The sequence below is a fragment of the Bemisia tabaci genome, chromosome 7 (genome assembly GCF_918797505.1).
Source record: "Bemisia tabaci chromosome 7, PGI_BMITA_v3".
Lineage (NCBI taxonomy): Eukaryota > Metazoa > Arthropoda > Insecta > Hemiptera > Aleyrodidae > Bemisia > Bemisia tabaci.
Window position 1 is genome coordinate 3,786,534 of NC_092799.1, and position 14,222 is coordinate 3,800,755.

A 14,222-nucleotide genomic window follows, 5' to 3' on the forward strand; every position below is an offset into this window, starting at 1 on the left:
TATGAACGGATACGTCTTGCATGCTCACTTGTACAATACCATGGTCCCTTTGTGAGAAAATTTTCACACACAGGGCTACTATAACTTTCTTGAATAACGTAATTGAGATGTATATCAGTAGTCAATATATTAACAAACTATTTATGCACAATATAATAAGAGGTTCTGGACCGACTGAAAAAACTCACCAGTGTTTTCCTGCTGTTTCGAGAGGCTCTTGACCAATTTTGGTATTGTGTTTGACTTTAGTCGTTCTAAGTCCACTGGCACTAGCTGAAGCAATTCTAAAAGCTCCACGGTTAGAGGCCAATTTTCAGCAGCCATAGAACTTTCTAGCCATGTATGTAACAGTTTCCACCCTCCAGCGCCCATAAATCTGGAAATAACAAATCACAAAAAATAGAGAAGCAGAAAGGGGTAGGGAGGGATCAAGGGGTGAAAGGGGTGATTCAACCCATCAAGACATCCGTAGTTTGCGTGATCGGCGAGGAAAATTTTGGGAAAATGAGGAAATCTTGATCAAAAATGACACGGAAAAAAACCTTCAATAAAAATCCCGACGATTTATTTATCTTTCCGACTTCTCGGGTGACATTTCAAGGGACTTTTTAAAAGTGAAGAGCATAACAAAGCAAAAAAGCCATCACTTTCAAAAGTTGAGAAATTCAGTACACAATTTTCGGAAGGGAGTGAGGAAAAAATCACGGATCGCGTGAATGTTCGACCGAAGGACACTTTTTACACCCCTCGAATGGCCCGACGTTATTCAATGAAAAAGCTACTCAAGATTTACTCGGCATGGTAACACCTGAACATTCAGAGTAGCTAGATCTACAGACAATAAGACGGAATTATACTAAAAAATCTGAAAGGGGGGGGGGGCTTTCCTGTTTGCGTAAGTGGCTGATTTCCTCACGCCGGCTCCGCGTATAACCCTATACACGGAATCAAAGATCCATTGAAACATTCTCTTATACCCTATTTTGGATCGGAATTGGTACACAGACTACCAGCTGGAAAATTTCAGCGAATTTCTTTTTCTCTCCTCAAGGCAATTACTGAAGACTTCAGAGGTTTGAAGAATTTGCGTGTAAAACACCTTGATAAGCATAGACAATTGTTACAAAATAATACTTACGAGTTGATAAGTTTTACATCGGTGGCTTTCAAGATGGAAATGTAAATACATTTGCTCACTAGCTTCGTTGAGAACTTCTGAATCAACCTGAACATACGAAACGAAAAAAAAAATCAATACAGCAGGTTCAATAAAATTTAAAGGCGACATTCTCCCCCTCCAAATGTCGCATATAGAGGGGGGATAGGAGGTCGGAATTTGTGAGCGAAGTTGAAGGATGCCTTTGAGGGAGCATTAGTGATAAAGAAAAAATCTAATCAGGGGGGAAAGATAAATAAAAAGATCATTGAGTCACATTTCATTGAGAAGCCGATAGCAAGCAATGGGATAAAGGAGGGCTCTACCCTACGTTGAAATAATGTTTGCAGGAAGGGGGAGGGGGTGGATTTTGGATTTGACCTCCAACTTTAGTGTAAATGAAAATTATGGAGGGGAAGAGGAGGGTTACAAGAAAAAGAGGGTGGCTAAAAATTCGTTACTTCGGCAGTTCTGTTAACGGGTTGAGAGTTCCTCTCAGCCTGCTAACAGAACATTGAACAACATAAACATTGAAGTAACTCGGATTTCAGCATTGACTAAGATGACACGGTTAGTCAGAAAAAATAGTGTAAGGGTTAAAAAGTCAACTAAAGTACGTAAGTACTTAGTTACTTAGTAAGTACTAAGTACTCTTACGTAATCAAAAAAACGACAGCAAGATTAAAAAAACTAAAAAAAGTGGATGAACGAAGGGAAGAACTTATGAGGTTACTCAAATGGTTGTTCCAATTTCTGCGCGGTGCGTGCTCACTTTGCAATATATCACACACACGCATGTAAGAATTTTGAGTGTATTTTTCTGTAGCGGCTTGCGGCAGCTAAACATGAGACTGTGACTACTCGGAACGTCTTGCCTTCGCAGTGTTGGTATTTTGAGCAGGGAAAGAAAAGATAGATTAACCAGGGTGTCTGGCAATTTTCAAAAGAAAAAATCCCTGACATTTCCCTGATTTCCATGACAAAAGCGGCCAAAAAACCCGGGGACTACTTTAAAATTCACTGATAGACGGGGAAAAATATTCCTAGGTAATTGTTCGACACGGTTGAACTGATTAGATGTAAGTCAGAATTATTCCTTGTTTTAGGAAAATAATGTAATGAATAGAGCAAAATATATGGTGCCTAAACAAATGCGAGATATTTTTGCCTCATTTTTAAAATGTTAATGACATCCGCAGAAATTCTAGTAGACATTTTGATAAAAATCTCCATGATAGAAAGATTCGCGGAACATTTTCCGAAAAATTCGTGTTTTTCGATTTCCCTGACACGAAAATCGCTTGCAAAATAAAATTTCCAGACAAACCGAATTTATGCAAATTCCCGGTCGTTTTTCCTGATTTACCGGACAAAAAGAAAATGCCCTGACATCTCCCGCTGTTCCGCATTGTCTCGGTCGCTAGGCACCCACCTAACGTCGGATCTATCTTCAGTTAGCCCATTAGTTACCACATAAGTTTACCATGTGAAGTAATTTGTTGAATAGCATGTCTACTTTCCGATACAACTTTTCTACATCGGCTAATCCCACGCTTATTACCCCAGCCCCAGGTGACCATTGTCTGAGACCATCAAACTCAGATCACCTGGCCGGGGATCGAACCCAGGACCTCTTGGTCACAGGGCCAGCGTTACAACCACTACACCACAGGAGGCCGTCTGTTCTTTTCTTTCCCCATGTATCGCTTTATTTACCCGCTTTTGTCATTTCTTAACCTAGCTTGTTCTATCTCGCTGTCAATTTAAACATCCCTGGCTTGTGAATTATAAAAATGATTGCTGTCCAAAAACATGCGACACACTGAAAAAATGGACAGAAAGGAAAGGAGGACGTAATCCTCCGTCAAAAAATTAGAAAGAAAGGAAGGAAGACGTAGTCCTGCGTAAAAAAAGAAAAAATTTAAGAACAAGACGAAAAGTTTGGGTATTAGCTTTCAATACACCCCCCCCCCCATGCTACTAAAATTGTGCTCCTGTTACTAGTCCATTTGAACTGGAACTCTCACTCATAATAATATCTAAAGGATGCATGAGTTCCAAAGCTGTCGATGATTTTTGTCCTACCACCGAATGAACGCACACCATCATCGCTTACTTTGAGTCTCGCGGGCCTGGATCTATGACGTGGGACACGGCTCGCTACTGACGTGGTTCTCTACAATTTTCGTCATCAGCTTTACGAAAAAAATCATCTTTGAAGTCGTAGACGCAGAGTGGACACACATTCAGGACGAGGAAAATAGATTGTATTTTGCAATTTGAAACTACAATGTTTGGCTTCTCTCCTAGCCGAATCGGAAAATTTTAAAATGATTGATTTTCATCCCTCGCTCTCTGAAAATTCAGGGAATTTCGTCAAAATCTAGGTATAAGAGAAACCGTGTAAGCACCTACGAGGAACAAAAAAGTTTGCTTGTATAAGCTGAACGTTGGGCGTTCCAAATCAATCGACCTATTCAGTCTGATAAAATGTTTCGGTGGGTAGGAATGCGGATCGAACGATTTAGTTTGACAAACAAAAGTTTCGGTTCGTAGGATCGAGGATTTGCTGGTTCGCGAGATTGAACTTTCCAACTGAACCGAAATGATAAAATAAGCTCGATCGTACGAACCGACTGTCTGATTCTACGGACCGAATAGGTCTTTGTCAAACCAAATGACTGATATGATTTGGTAATTTTACGATTTTCGGATCCGGCAGATTTAACCTCGTTCGTCATGAACTTGTTTCGAAGCATCAGACAGGAGTACAAACAGTTCTAGACCGCCGCTATTTTCTCAAACGGGCTGGTTTTTTGCAAAAAGGTCAACACAACGCGCTTACCAAAATCGTGTTAGATTTTCCGATTATTTTAGGATGTGTGCCGAGGTCGTATTATTCTAGAAGAGTTGAAATCTGAAAACCGTCAAAAAAAGAATCTCTCTGCCTCCACAATTTCTAGGGCACTTCCACAATTCGTCGCCCCTCTGACGCAAGGGCATACCTCAATTTCCACTTCAGTCCTGTTACAAATAAGCATCGATGCTTTTTTTGGCTCATGTGGAAATCGAGATACGCCCTTACGTCGGAGGAGCAACGAATGCGGTCGAGAACAAATTGCACCCCTGCATCAGAAACTACTGAATATTTTCATGTACGTCCAAACGCAGTAAATTGAAAACGGCCTTAAAGAAGAAAAAAAGAAAGAAAAAACCCCAAATTTTCTTCTAATTTTTTTTAAAAAAAATTAAACACCTTAATTACGTTATTAATCTTGAGGAAAAAACCCAAACTTTTCTTCCTGTCAATGGCGGAATATGTGAAACTTAGTTAGATTTCATAAATCTAGATATGAAATTTAGTCATGCAAATTTTTAATGGTTTCAGAATGCAAAGAAAATTGGCCTGATGATTGAACGGCGGAAGAAAGAAAGAAAGAAAGACAGAAAGAAAGAAAAAAAAACCCCACAGAATTTGCCATGACGCACAGTGGATCGAGTCACTTAGCGAGGTCGGACAATAAGGTCGAAATTATTGACTAAAACAGTAAATTTTAGTGTTCATTTCGTCACATTTTATATTTCAAGGGGTGCTTCATACATTCATACACTTTCACGAGAGAACCAATGGAACTACTTGTAGAACCTCAAAATTTTGTATAAACGGACTTAAAGGCTTTTATAGTTTCCAAATTTTGTCCGACCTCTCCTATTGACTCGATCTACTGTGTGACGGTGCTCCTTTGACGCAAAGGCGTATCTCAATTGGATCGGTTTCTGTTAGACGGGCGTACGTCCACAAACTCATTGGCCTCAGCGTCCTACGTGATCAACGAAAAAGCCAGCTAAGCCTCATGATTTTTTGGACTTACGCTCCACCGACAGGGACCGAGTCAATTTCCACTTGAACCTTGTACCCCTTTTAACTCAATGCTTTCGGGAGCTCGTGCGGAGATTGAGATGCGCCTTTGCGTCAGAAGAATGACCACTTACGAAAGAAAGGACCGCAATGCCAAATAACTCATAATTGTGAGGGGAAGCCCCGATTTGGAGTATCTTTCGTACGTTGAAAGTTCAGAATGAGACTGCGCTCTTGATAAACACAATAAAGTATGAAAACGCCAAAATCTGTTTTACTTTTCAGTGTAGTGGACCACAAGACAAGGTGCGAATGTAAGAATTCTGATGCATGTTCCCTCTTTAAAATTGATTGGTATAATGGGTATGATGAAGTTCGGTCAGAAATGTATTATTAAATAGTTTGCTTTCCTTGCATAATATTTTGGGATTGGGCGGCAAAATGGCCGGAGGGTATACCCCCTATGAAGTTACTTAAATCCGCACTTTCTCTGGAGGTCCATTGTTTCCCGATGAAAACTTGAATTCCAATTTTGTTGACTCAACTTGATAGAAATCGTTTTCCTAGAAATTATTCTGCAGCGCACTAAGGTCCCTTCTTTCGCAGATGGTCAGGGGCACATCTTCATCGTCTCCCGGACGAAGAAACGTAACTCCATTCCAAGGTTGCCAGATTGACTCAAACATTTAATTTATTTCACAAAAATATACCTGCCCAATTTTCATAAAAAAAAATTCTGATTTTTGCATGAAATGGGGGGGGGGGGGAGAATCAGTAAAATTATCAGTTGAAAATGTCCAAGATTCTCCTCGTTAAAGTGCACATGCGACATGAAATTTGGCAACATTGAAATGAAGTTACGTTCTTTCAAGAGGGAAACGGCGACTTTTGAGCATGCGGTTAGTTATTGTAAGCTAGAAAGAATACTTACGAAACGAGCCGATCGATTTGTTCTTCACTTTTGATGCCGCCATTAGGTGCTAGCAGCACCTTCAGGCAGTTGAGAAGTTGTTCCGGGCAGATGCGCGGCTGTAACACAAAAGAAAGTAAACGATTAGCACGGACGGTAATAGGAAATTGCGAAAAATCAAATCAAATCCTGCATACATTTGTTAAGGTTAAAAAAAAAAAAAAAAAAAAAAAAAAAAAAAAAAAAAAAAAAAAAAAGTGGCTGTTTTGTACTTGATTAGTTAGTTAGTTAGTCAATTTATTTAAAGACATTCGGCGCCATAGGCTATTAACGTCTCTACAAAGAATTTGCAAAATGGGTGAACTGCTATTTGAGTCCTTTTGATGTCCCATGAGGTACATATAGGCGGGACCGGGGAGGAAGGCCAGGCGCATCGGCTATTAAAAGGGCTATATCTGAATGCAACTATTCTTCTCCGGATGTCCATGTTGCATACAAAAAAAATTGCAGGCTCTCTCACTTTCTCAGGCACAACCCATAGATTTTAGGGGTTGACTACGATCCGTTTACAACGGCGTTTACGACTAAAGTCCTCGAAATTCGGATGAGTCGGTATCACCGTGGCAGCGTTGCCAAATGGTACAATTCTCTGCGCAAATCATCTGCCAAAAACATTTCCACGAAGGCATTGCGGGTGTCAATCCCGCAAATTACAACCGAAAAAAGCTCCGCAATTTGAAATCTTATCAAAAACAATGCTAAAACTACAGCAAGAGGCCAGGGAAAATTCGGGGATGTGTATGTTCAAAGTATCTGATAAGTCTGGAAATTATTAATCCTGAAAAACTTGTCACCTTGCGAACAGCGATGATCATTACAGGTCCTAATTTTGCGCGTTCTTGCCAGTAATGGTCCCGCAAGTTGCACTATTTGGCAACGCTGCCACAAGCGGAAGATAAGAAGAAGATAGTACAGGCTTTTTACATACTTCCTTTCAAGTGGGTGAATTAAATGAGAAGATTCAGAAGAAGGTAAAGTGTGCAATTCGGTTTATGTCGGGCGCGTCATTAAATGCCGCATTCATAGTTCCCATTTTTTATTTTTATAATTATTTACAAATTTCTTCTTTTCTACTACAACCACCCAATAACTTTGGGCACACACGACTGATGAATGCAATGAGTGACTCATTTTGTTATCATAAGCGGAAGAAATTGACGTCGCGTCGCAACGGTTTTCTCAATGGTTCGGTCTGGACGCAACTATTCGTGTTCTCGGGCCGTCCGCGTTACAAACCCAAAAAATTGTTGGCGCTATGGTTTTCTCAAGCACAACTTACGGCAGCGCTGCAGATGGTTTCAAGGGGTTCCTCCGTTTTCTACGTTGCATTCACAATCGTGTTTAACATGAATTCCTCCAAGTTCGAATGAACCGTATTACATCACGGCAGTTGTCGAATGGTGCGGATTTCCTAAAATCACCTGCCGAAAACAGTTCTGCAAGGGCAGTGCAAATGTCAACCCCCCAACGGAGATGTTGCATGTGTGAGGAATTTGCGATTTGACTGTTGATTCTTAAGTAAAAGTTCGCGAGAAACACGATGGTGCCACTGGTTTTCTCTGAAATCAACTCCCAAGCTCAAAAAAAGCTTTAAGTTGAGGCCAAAATGGAGGGGATAACCCACGCTATCCTGAGAGTCCACCTCTACATCGAGACAAACTCTCCATGCAAAGATAGGGAGAAAATACATTGACGGGGCTGCCACTTTATTTGCCGACTCTGTAACTGAAAACAAGGCAACCCTGCTAATGTATTTGCTCCCTATCTTCGCATGGAGAGTTTGTCTTGATGTAGAGGTGGACTCTCAGGATAGCGTGGGATATCCCTTCTATTTTGGCTTCAACTTGAAAGCTTTTTTTGAGCTTGGGAGTTAATTTCGGAGAAAATTAGTGGCATCATCGTGTTTCTCGCAAACTTTTACATAAAAATCAACAGTCAAATCGCGAATTCCTCACAAATGTAACATCTCCATTGTTACTGTAACGTAGCAAACCCTTGCGAATGAACAACCGCGGCCATACGTTGCGCCGAAGAAAACCAGAGCGCCCGCAATTTTGGCACGACGCGAGCGCTTAGAGGGTACCTACTGGTCGAGGTTTGGTCAACGCATTTTTTATGCCTATTCATAAATCTTGGATGCGCTGAAGTATGAGTCTGTTAATACCCCGCTGGTGCTTTTGATTACATAATTGCGATTTTCCCCGAAAATAAGGGAAACTTCGGAGTGCAAATCTTGGGATCCCGAACGATTTCAAAGAGAATTTTGTTTTTTGCACCCTTGCAATAATCTGTCAGTTAACAAGTTAATGACCTGACGGTTAAATCAGTCAACAAGCCTTGTGCCAAATATTAAACGTGGTTTTCTGCCTCAGGGTGAATCATTGAGAAAAACCTTCACTCAATATTACTCGCATGATTAAATATCCTTTCTGATCCTTATAATGTTGCTATAAAGGATATTATGTTTTCAATAGTTGAGCATGAAAAACTCACATTTTGATTCTTATTGTTAGACCACGCCACGTTATACCATCGACTGATTCAGTTAATGTGATTAAAACATGAAACCGGCGCTTCCCTTGCGTTAGAACGTAACTATATTCCAACGCTGTCAAATTTTCCATCTTATGCCGCAATCACACGCTGAATGTGGCTTGAATGTGGAAGTCATAGGCCCGATGCCTGAATTTGGCGCGTGACGCGCAGAATTCAGCAACGATTCTCAGCAACCATCGGACGAATGTTGGATTTGTCTGAGCTATTCGAAGAGATTTGACACACATCTGGATGAAAATAACTCGAGTTTGCGAAATTTCAGCCGTTGGGCGATGACTGTTGACTTCCACATTCAGCTGCTTTATTCAGCGTGTGATTGCAGCAGCAGATTGCATTTTCACAGGAATAATCAGGGCAGTCCTACCCGGAAATTCTACTGAGTTGCCACAGAATTTAGAAAAAAGAATTCCCGAACAATTGAAAATATGCCCGGTGGTTAAGAAGACATTATTTGAAATAGTTTCCAGGCAAACGTTTTTGTTCAAAATGTCATACTCAACTCTAGATAGAAAATACCTAGAGGAGACTAGACAATTTTTCCCTGCCACTTTTGTTTTTCCCCTCATTTTTCCATTTTCCCTGACATTAAAGAATTTAGAGGTGTCTGAAATTTAATGAATTTCGTGTTTAAGTAAAAAACTACTGAGTGAACTGAACACGAGGATACCCGTGGTTCATGAATTGAACAATTATTGGAGAAGGTATGACAGAATGATCTAATCTGCTAAAATACGTGTGTTTAATGGGAAATGCCGCCAGATGACGTCACTAGGCGGTGCATTTTCTCACTTCTAAATCTATTTTTATACTATTTCCCACAACAGAAAAAAATTTAAAAAAAAAATACTGTGAAATCAGTTCTTAAAGCACTTTCAGATGAAGCAATAAAAAATGTGCATGCAAATTTTCCTTTCTCGTTAGTCAGGGGACCATCGCAATCCTGATTCAACTAATTTTTCTTCTGATCCCATGAAGAAATCGAAAAAATTCTCGACACAAATCGCACCCGTGCGTGCTTGTAAAAAATTAAATTCTTTGGGACAATTGGACCGTGTTTAACAGAAAGGAACAAGCCACATCAGCTATTGCCAAAAACTGGGCAATTTAATTTTTTACGAGAGAACTTTTGTGCGGATTCCTTTAAAAATTTTAAGGAATTTGCTTCGTATTACGGAGAATATTCACTGAAATTTGCACAAAAATCCGCACGACCATTTTCATGTATAAAATTAAATTGCCCAGCTAAATTTGGCAATAGCTGATGTGGCTTGGTTCCTTTCTGTTTAACGCAGTCCAATTGGACTACATTTTGCAATTTGGAACTATAAATTCTAGCCCGGTTTAAAAACAACGTATGTGCCATTAATTTCCCTATGCCTTCAAGTGTTTTTCCAGAAGAGCCAGAATTTATAGTTACAAATTGCAAAATGTAGTCCAATTGATCAACCTTCGAATGGAGTTAAGTTCTTTCGCCCGGGAAAAGATATTTCAGGTTAATGTGATAGGAACATGATATTTCAGTTAACGTTCAGTAGGTGCCAGTTGCAGAGAGGTTGGTGACAGCTGGGCGTGCTAGATACAACGAACCTCTCGAGCCTCAAAACACGGCAGGTGCATCGCGAGGAGCATGGCAAAGGACTTGACGTTCGAGAGACAGCCAAGAGGCATCCTCCACTTGTCAGACACGAGACCTGAAAAATCAATGTTCCTGACTGACACAAAACCTACTGCTGAAGAGATAAACTTGCAAAAACCGTGACGTCGAGGGTATTATTGATTCTTTTGAATCAATCCAAAAGCCTTGTGCAGAGATCCGAGATCCATTCTACAGGGTTGCCACCGAGGTTGGAAAATTAAATTCCCTGACATTTCCCTGATTTCCGTGACACATTTTGGTGGAATTCCCTGACAATTGAACAAATGTTAGATTTTTGAAATGATTATCAGAAAGAGTTTTCAGTAAAAATTTCTTGTTCGAAAGGTCAAACTCACTCGAGAGAACAAATAAAGGTAATTCGACAATTTTTCCCTGACATTTTCGTCATTTTCTCTGACATTTCCAGGTTTTCCCTAACTTTTTAAGATTCCCTGACATTTCCGAGTATTCTCTGACTGTGGCAACCCTGATTCTAGAGTACTTATACCTATAGGGAGAGTGCGGGCATGTCGGTAGTATTGAGGTTAGTTCATTGAGCTTCTACGGCAAAGACAGGAGATTCTCCATTCCTATCTTGGCAATGGTGGAAGCTTTTACTTTCCAACATTCCAACATTCAACTGCCGACCTTTCTACTAAATGGATGTTGAACAACGTGTTGGGTACTTTGTTTCGATAACATACGGAAATTTGACGAACTCGTTTGGCTCGATACGTCACCCGTAGCTCATCACAGGGTTGCCACAGAATTTACAAAACGGAAATTCCCTGACATATCCCTGATTTCCCTCACACATTTTGGTGAAATTCCCTGACAACTGAAGACGTGACGGATGGTTGAGAGGGCATAATTGAAAATAGTTTTCAGGCGAAATTTCTTGTTCAAAATCTCGAACCTATTCTACCTAAATCAAATTAAGGTGATTTAACAAATTTTCCCTGAAATTTCCCGGTTTTTCCTGACTGTGGCAACCCTATCAGCATCCACCTCGTAGGTATGATGATTGCTGCTCCCTTATGCTTGCTCATGAGGAAGTATTGAATCCCCGACGGTAAAAGTTTCCACCTGTTGCCAAGAGGCCATTGGAGGGTCTAGGTTGTACTAGGGCCTACAAGGGCAGTCGACCTATGATATCAAATTATCTAGAATGATTTACTTTCACAATAATTGTGACGACCCGTCGTTTGTCAGACACGTATTTGATTCTGTTTTGGCATACATTTTCTCATTTTACGTACATTCTTGGCCATCTTGGTTTTGTATTGGAATCTGTAGATTGGCAGAGGCATTTCACTAGTTTTTTTCGTGTTAGGAGGTTGGCTGCCCTCATGGGCCTTAGGACCTCCATGTGTTTACATGTCTGTACTCTCTGCATATAGGTATTCTATTCCACTCATCGTGTCATTCCTAAAGGCAAATTAAAACAAATCCGCATGTTTTGCCACATGTGACGAAATGACTGACACATACACGATTGACTATATCTCTTCAATCCGTTGGTAGAACAACTAGACAAGGTGCAAATTTAAGCACTCATATCAATGTTTCCTCATCAAAATTTCACGCAGAACGCACGATTCGCGCCAAGAAAATTACTGAATTTAACCCTAAACTAAGATGTTGATATTTTGTGGTACACACTGTTAGCAGGAATTTTGAATTCCCCGCTCACACGAAAAAAGAAATCGCGCATTACAACGGTCTTGGCAGGCTCCTCGATCAATCAGTGTTCCTTGATTCCCCTAGTAAAAATTGGCAGTAGAATCAGTGTTCCAAAATACCATAGACCTACAGCCGGCTGTAAGATTTCCAATAGCTTCTATAGCCGGCTACACAATTTCTTATAGCCTTTTATAGCCGATGGCGATTAAGCAACAGCCAGGCGATAAAGTGTATGCTAAACGTTACTAATTACGGACGCTAGGACTTAGTGAGTTTTTGGAATTCTGCTCTCTTTTTGGGCCGTAGTATCTTGATTTATTTTGCGAGGAAAGCTCCGTACTTTTGATGGATGCCTGCCATTACTAATATATTAGAGCGCCTTCAGTTTCGTATGATACTGTGCAATACCTCTGGTGTGAAAAAGTTGCTTCAAGCGCCGTGGCAGGCGGGCAGCCAGTGCGAAACACGCATTGGCGCCTACAAACCTAACAGGGATACTTCACGCGTTGCGCAACACGTGAAGTATCCCTGTTAGGTTTGTAGGCGCGAGTGCGTCGCCGCTCCGCTTTGAGTTAGGCTCTAATATTTAATCTGGCGCGGTCAGCGTTATTCAACTCATGATTTTGAAATGTTTGCACATCCTGTATGGATTATTCTCATTTTAATTTATGAATAATAAAAATATGTATTAAAGGAAAATATAATGTGTGTTTTGTAAATATTAAGATGGTTCCGTATCAAACTTAATGATTTCCAAAGCACACGAATTTCTACACAATTTCTTATGGCCTTTTATAATTGATGGCGAAAAAGCAACAGCCAGGCGATAAAGTGTAAAGCCCGGCGATAGGAACTATATCCCGGCTGCATAATTTTTTATCGCTTCGTATAGCCCGGCCGTATGATTTTCTCCGCATTCTACAGCCAGCTATATGATTTTCTGTGGCCTTCTTTAGCCGGCTATAAGAATTCCTATTGTATTTTGAAACGCAGCTCTTATCGCCAATTTTTACCAGGGTCCCCACCCAGTGTTGTAAGCAACGTGCAATATCTGAGTCGAAGCGACGATATTGAGGTTGCCATATTTCCATACCGCACAGATTGTTACGGTAACGTTTGGTGCTCGATTTGACTCACGTACACTTTTGTTTTTTCACGAGCGAGGTTTGAATGTACGCGGAAAAAATGTTAAATAAATATATTCGTGAAGAGTCCATTGCAGTCATTTTCGTAGCGCAAATCATGCTTTACGACTTTGATGAGGAAACATGTATCAAAGTGCTTGATTCCGCACCTTGTCTTGTGGGAAAGACGACTTTGCACGTTGGCAATACCGTTTTTCTACCGTTTAAAACTATAGAAAATATCGATTTTGGGTAAAGCAAGCCGCCTCAGCAAGAATCGATTGTTTACATACCTATAAAGATGAAAAACAGTGATACCAAATTTCAAGAATCCCTAATGTCCTAGTCCATTCTTAATTTTTTATCCCTTCATATTTCCCTCAATTTTTCTGATTCCCATGGAAAATTCCCTGGTGGAGACTTGGGAGTTCCCCTCATTTTCCAGGGGAAGGAGGAAATATTTTTTTCCGAAGTTTGGGAAAAGAACTAAACTTTTTCCGCCCAATCTCTGATTCTTAGAGGCAGAGTAAAAATGGGCCATCAATTTTAAGCATAACTAAATATCGGAGCGGAGAAAGAAATATTTTCCGGTTTTCAGCACTAATTCCCTGATTTCCCCGAATATATAGATTTATTCTAATGCTTTTCCCGACTATTCATCATTCTTTAATGATTTTCCTGGAATGAATAATCATCATTTCCTGGTTATTTGCCCAAATATTCATATTTCCCTGGTGATTTTCCCGCATATTTTTGACTCCCTGTCTGACTTTTCCCCCAATAAGTATTCATAATTCCCTAGTGCTTTTCCGGATAATTATGATTCTCTGATAATTTTTCCAGTTACCTAGATATCATTTCCTGTTGAGTCTCACTATCCCTAGATTTTTTTAGGTCCTAAGCAATAGTAGAGTATAAAATTCGGGTCGCTGCAGTTAAACTTTGACATGTCCGTGACACCACTCGACTTAGCGCAGCTGTAACGCGGGCTTTTCCTCTTACTGATGTGAAAACAAGCTGCGGCAAATTAATGGTGCAACAGGAAAAACTAGCATTTCAGCCGATTGCATGTTTCGAAATTGATGCTCGCGGATCGACTTGTTGTAAAGAAATACTGATCATTGTAAGTGATGAAATCGGGCAAGAGGGCCCTTCAGGCCTTGTCCACACGACGCGGTTCGCGGAACTTAGTTCGGGGAATTTGTTCCCGGAACAAGTTTTAGCTCAGCTAAAACTTA

General features: G+C 40.4%; 1 protein-coding gene across 1 annotated transcript in view; it reads right to left on the reverse strand.

Moving 5' to 3' along the window:
* LOC109036755 (uncharacterized) overlaps window positions 1-14,222 on the reverse strand; it is a 62,677-nt gene that overhangs the window by 32,949 nt on the left and 15,506 nt on the right. The window contains exons 2-4 of the mRNA XM_019051118.2: window positions 5,947-6,044; window positions 1,139-1,225; window positions 189-376 (exon numbers count right to left, since the gene is read on the reverse strand). Of these exons, the coding sequence (XP_018906663.2) occupies window positions 189-376; window positions 1,139-1,225; window positions 5,947-6,044 (373 nt within the window). The remainder of the gene's footprint in view (window positions 1-188; window positions 377-1,138; window positions 1,226-5,946; window positions 6,045-14,222) is intronic.